The sequence below is a fragment of the Sinocyclocheilus rhinocerous genome, unplaced genomic scaffold, assembly GCF_001515625.1.
Source record: "Sinocyclocheilus rhinocerous isolate Xijiao unplaced genomic scaffold, SAMN03320098_v1.1 scaffold632, whole genome shotgun sequence".
Taxonomy (NCBI): domain Eukaryota; kingdom Metazoa; phylum Chordata; class Actinopteri; order Cypriniformes; family Cyprinidae; genus Sinocyclocheilus; species Sinocyclocheilus rhinocerous.
This window is the reverse complement of record NW_015639247.1, coordinates 434,094-438,386: the sequence shown is the minus strand read 5'-3', so window position 1 is coordinate 438,386 and position 4,293 is coordinate 434,094. Positions and strand designations below refer to the sequence as shown.

General features: G+C 34.1%; 1 protein-coding gene across 1 annotated transcript in view; it reads left to right on the top strand.

Moving 5' to 3' along the window:
- The window catches only part of LOC107751089 (growth arrest-specific protein 6-like), a 17,145-nt gene extending 13,789 nt beyond the window's left edge, over positions 1-3,356 (top strand). Inside the window, exons 10-11 of the mRNA XM_016566691.1 lie at positions 275-482; positions 2,668-3,356. Of these exons, the coding sequence (XP_016422177.1) occupies positions 275-482; positions 2,668-2,819 (360 nt within the window). The 3' untranslated portion in view covers positions 2,820-3,356. The remainder of the gene's footprint in view (positions 1-274; positions 483-2,667) is intronic.
- Positions 3,357-4,293: the final 937 nt, after the last annotated feature.

Genomic DNA, 4,293 nt, shown 5'->3' with positions numbered 1-4,293 from the left:
TTCTGGATTGAGTCTGTCTCAGTTTGTTCTGTTTCTTCATGTGACTCCAGACAGACTGATGATGATCAGATCACATCTCTGTGTGCAGCACTAACATATATCTCACTGCATTATTACAATTAATGGCTAAATGAATGTTTGGAAATGCAATCTGATATTTCCTACTGACACACTACAGCAAAAGATAGAAATAACTGACTTAAAACAATTTTTTAGCTGCTGAGAATACTAGTGTTCCAATAGCTAATTTTGTCTGTTGACCTGTGACCCGCAGCACGTGCTGGTGTCGTTCGGTGACGTGGTGGTGGCCAGTGTCCCGGTGAACCTGTGTGACGCTCAAACACACACTGTGAACGTGATGGTGTTCGGGAACAGCTCTCTGCTGGAGGTGGATGGGCAGCTCGCGCAGATGGAGATGATGGAGAACGCAGACGCTCTGGATCTGACGTCTTCTTACAGCACCTTTATAGGAGGGATTCCAGGTAATGTCTCACATCACTTACACCAGTCTCACTGCCATCTCACTTAAGTCTCAGTTAGGTCTCATATTGATCTCACATCACTTACACCGGCCACACATCCATCCCACAGCAGTCTCACTTCATTCTCACTTTCAGACTTACTTCAGTCTCACATCATTTAATCCAGCCTCACATCCATCCCACATTAGTTTCACTTTAGTCTCACTCAATGCCTATTATATTAAAGAATGGTTTAGTAGGTTATTATATTCATCAATTTAATATAAACATGCGACTAGTTGACTAGAAATAAATCTTTAGTCGGGGACAGGCTTGCTTGGCACAAGGAACCGATCCATTTATAAAATAAAATGCTATGACATTACGAAATGTGCGACTGCAAATCACTTCATGTTGTATTGCATTGCACACGTTATCCATGTGAGTCAAATGTTTTTATTTCATCTTTTTTTTTAATATATATATATATATATATGTATATATGGGGGTTGCTTTGGTTTTCACCTGTTAGCCCCTCCCGAGCTCCGCCCATGACATGTGGCAAAAAATTAAAAATAAAATAAATACAACAAGAGAGCAATGATATGCAAGTGCTATAACAAGTCTCAGTTAGCCTAACGCAATACACATAGCAAGAGTTTTTTAAATTATATAATAAATAAAAAGAAAACAGATAGAATAGAAAAAGAATAGAGAAGCTAGTGTTAGTTTTTTTTTTTTAAGAATAGAATGAATAGAGTGCAAGTCTAAAAGGGGCACGTTTTTTTTTGTCTTTTAAAAAAAAACATAGTATAGTATTCTTAAGTTTACTATACTGAATACTGTGAAATTTAAAGGATTCATTTTGGAGTGAACTAAAATACACTGAAAATACACCAATGCTCATAATATTTGTTTGTGAATTTTTACCAGTATTTTTTTCTGAATGTAATAATAAAATGTGACACTTGCAACTTTTCTATGAACTACGAAAGAGGCTTAGGGCCAAGCAATAATAAAAAATTAAAACCATCTCGAGATTAAAGTCGTTAAATTTAGAGAAAAAAACTCTTTAAATTGCAAGAAAAAAGTTGAGATAAAATGTTGAGATTAAACTCGTTAAATTTAGAGAATAAAGTCATTATGTTTCGAGAAAAAAAGTCGAAATAAAATGTTGAGAATAAATTCATTAATTTACGAGAAAAAAGTTGTTAAATTGCGAGAAAAAAAAGTCGAGATAAAATGTTGAGAATAAACTCAATTAAATTACGAGAAAAAAGTAGTTAAATTTCGAGAAAAAAACACTAGATTTTGAGAAAAAAGTCTAAATAAAATGTTGAAAATAAACTCATTAAATTACGAGAAAAATGTTGTTAAATTGCGAGAAAAAAAGTAGAGATAAAATGTTGAGAATAAACTCGTTAAATTACGAGAAAAGTCGTTAAATTGCGAGAAAAAAAGTAGAGATAAAATGTTGAGAATAAACTCGTTAAATTACGAGAAAAGTCGTTAAATTGCGAGAAAAAAAGTAGAGATAAAATGTTGAGAATAAACTCGTTAAATTACGAGAAAAAAGTCGTTAAATTTCAAGAAAAAAACTTGTTAAATTTCGAGGAAAAAGTCTAAATAAAATGTTAAGAATAATCTCATTCAATTTTGAGAAAAAAGTCGAGATAAAATGTTAAGAATGAACTCTTTAAATTACGAGAAAAAAGTTGTTAAATTGCGAGGAAAAAAAGTAGAGATAAAATGTTGAGAATAAACTCTAAATTACGAGAAAAAAGTTGTTAAATTTCAAGAAAAAAAACTCGTTAATTTTCGAGGAAAAAGTCTAAATAAAATGTTGAGAATAAAATCATTAAATTACGAGAAAAAAGTCGTTAAATTTCAAGAAAAAAACTCGTTAAATTTTGAGAAAAAAGTCTAAATAAAATGTTGAGAATAAACTCATTAAATTACGAGAAAAAAGTTGAGAATTAACACACTCGACTTTTTTCTCGAAATTTAACGACTTTAATCTCGAGATGGTTTTATTTTTTTTATTATTGCTTAGCCCTAATCCTCGTCCGTAATGAACAATACAATTCTGACCTGGTGAGACTTTTAGTGGGACGCGGCTTATTTTCTGACAAATACAACAGACTTCGAGGCAAATGATCTTGAAATGTGAATCTCCAGAGGGTTCTGATGTTGTTTGTTTGTGCAGATGTTTCTCTGGTGTCCGCTCCGGTGTCGGCCTTCTACACGGGCTGCATGGATGTGCGGGTCAACGGTCATCTGCTGGACGTGGACGAGGCCCAACACAAACACAACGACATCCGCTCTCACTCCTGCCCTCTGGTGGACACGCAGCAATAACCGCAGCGCAGACTCCAGCACAGGAGGAGCTTTAATCCGGATCCAGTCAACGGATCTTCAAAGGCCTTAGTAAAGCCGGATCCCTCGCCACACTCACGCACATATAGCACAGTATCGATGTATTCCTCACATTAGACCAATCAAACACAAGCTACTGAGAGTGTGCTGTAAAATACTGTAACTGTACATATGCCACTGTAAAATGCTTTAGAGGAGGATGACTAAAAACACCCAACTACCATTAAAGGCCTTCAGGCCTCGATGTAGGTGCTCAACTTCATCATCATCATCATCATTCAGTAGTTTGAGTTGGAACAGTTTTTTTTTTAGTCCCTCATTTGAGTTCGTCCTTTTCATCTTGTTGAAGTTGTTTTGTATTTTGTTCATGTTTGCGAGACTGAAATGCTTGAAGAAAACGAATAAAGGCGGACGGTGTTGTTATGATGATGAATTCTGTCCTTTTAAGATGTTCAGCGGCTCGGAAACAAAACCAACTAACCTGATGAGTGTCACTGTACACTGGTAGTTTCGAGACACAAGCACACAAACAATTAATTCACACACAAAAAAAAATGTACGTGAAACTAGTGTTTTTCATGCACTGATCAAATTTGAGATTTTGGTCTGTTTTGCTCCCATATAATGTCTCTTCTTTCAGACTGGTGAAAAGAAAACATTCAAAACACACATTTAAGTGTTTATTTTATTGCACTTCATCCATTTCAAGCTTTAAGAGTTTTTTCTCTTACGCCAAACTTTTTTCCTCTCTTTATTCTGAAGGTTTGTTCATATTTCATACATTTTCCTCCTAAAAACATGGTGAAAATGTGTTCGTTTTTTTGTCTGTTGACAGTATTTTCTGATTTATGGAGCGATAAAAAGAGAAATACAAAATCCTCACTGGAAAAACCTTTAATATGGCAATAAAATCAAACAAGACTTTGGAATGTAGCTTTATCCAATGTTCAGATCAATGTTCTGGAAATGAACACAAACGAGTGCATATTTAAGTAGGTTATGCCACATTTGCATATTTTAAACAATGTTAAGTGCAAACTCTTTCAGAACCACCTGTTCCTTTATCATTTCTAGTTTTGCGGTTTAAAACAGAATTATTTCTATTTTGTGAAAGGATTTTTTTCAGGGTTTTATTGAAGGTAAAATTACTTTAAAATAATGAAATTAATTTTATTAGGTGAAAAGTGATGGTCTTGTGCAGTAAACACTTTGCGTGAATAAACAGAAAACGCTGGACAATGCAAATACCAAAAACACAGTCACATGGGAATATGGTTCGTTCTTATTCAGAGATATTTCTAAATCTAGGGGACGTTTGTTCATTGCATTTTTAGATCTAAGTTCAAGCATTTAGTAAATGCACCACAAAGCAAATTAAAAATTAATGTAGCAATAAAATATTGAACTGGCAGATAAATAAAAAATGATTCTGAGTTTAACTGAGAAGTTCATGATT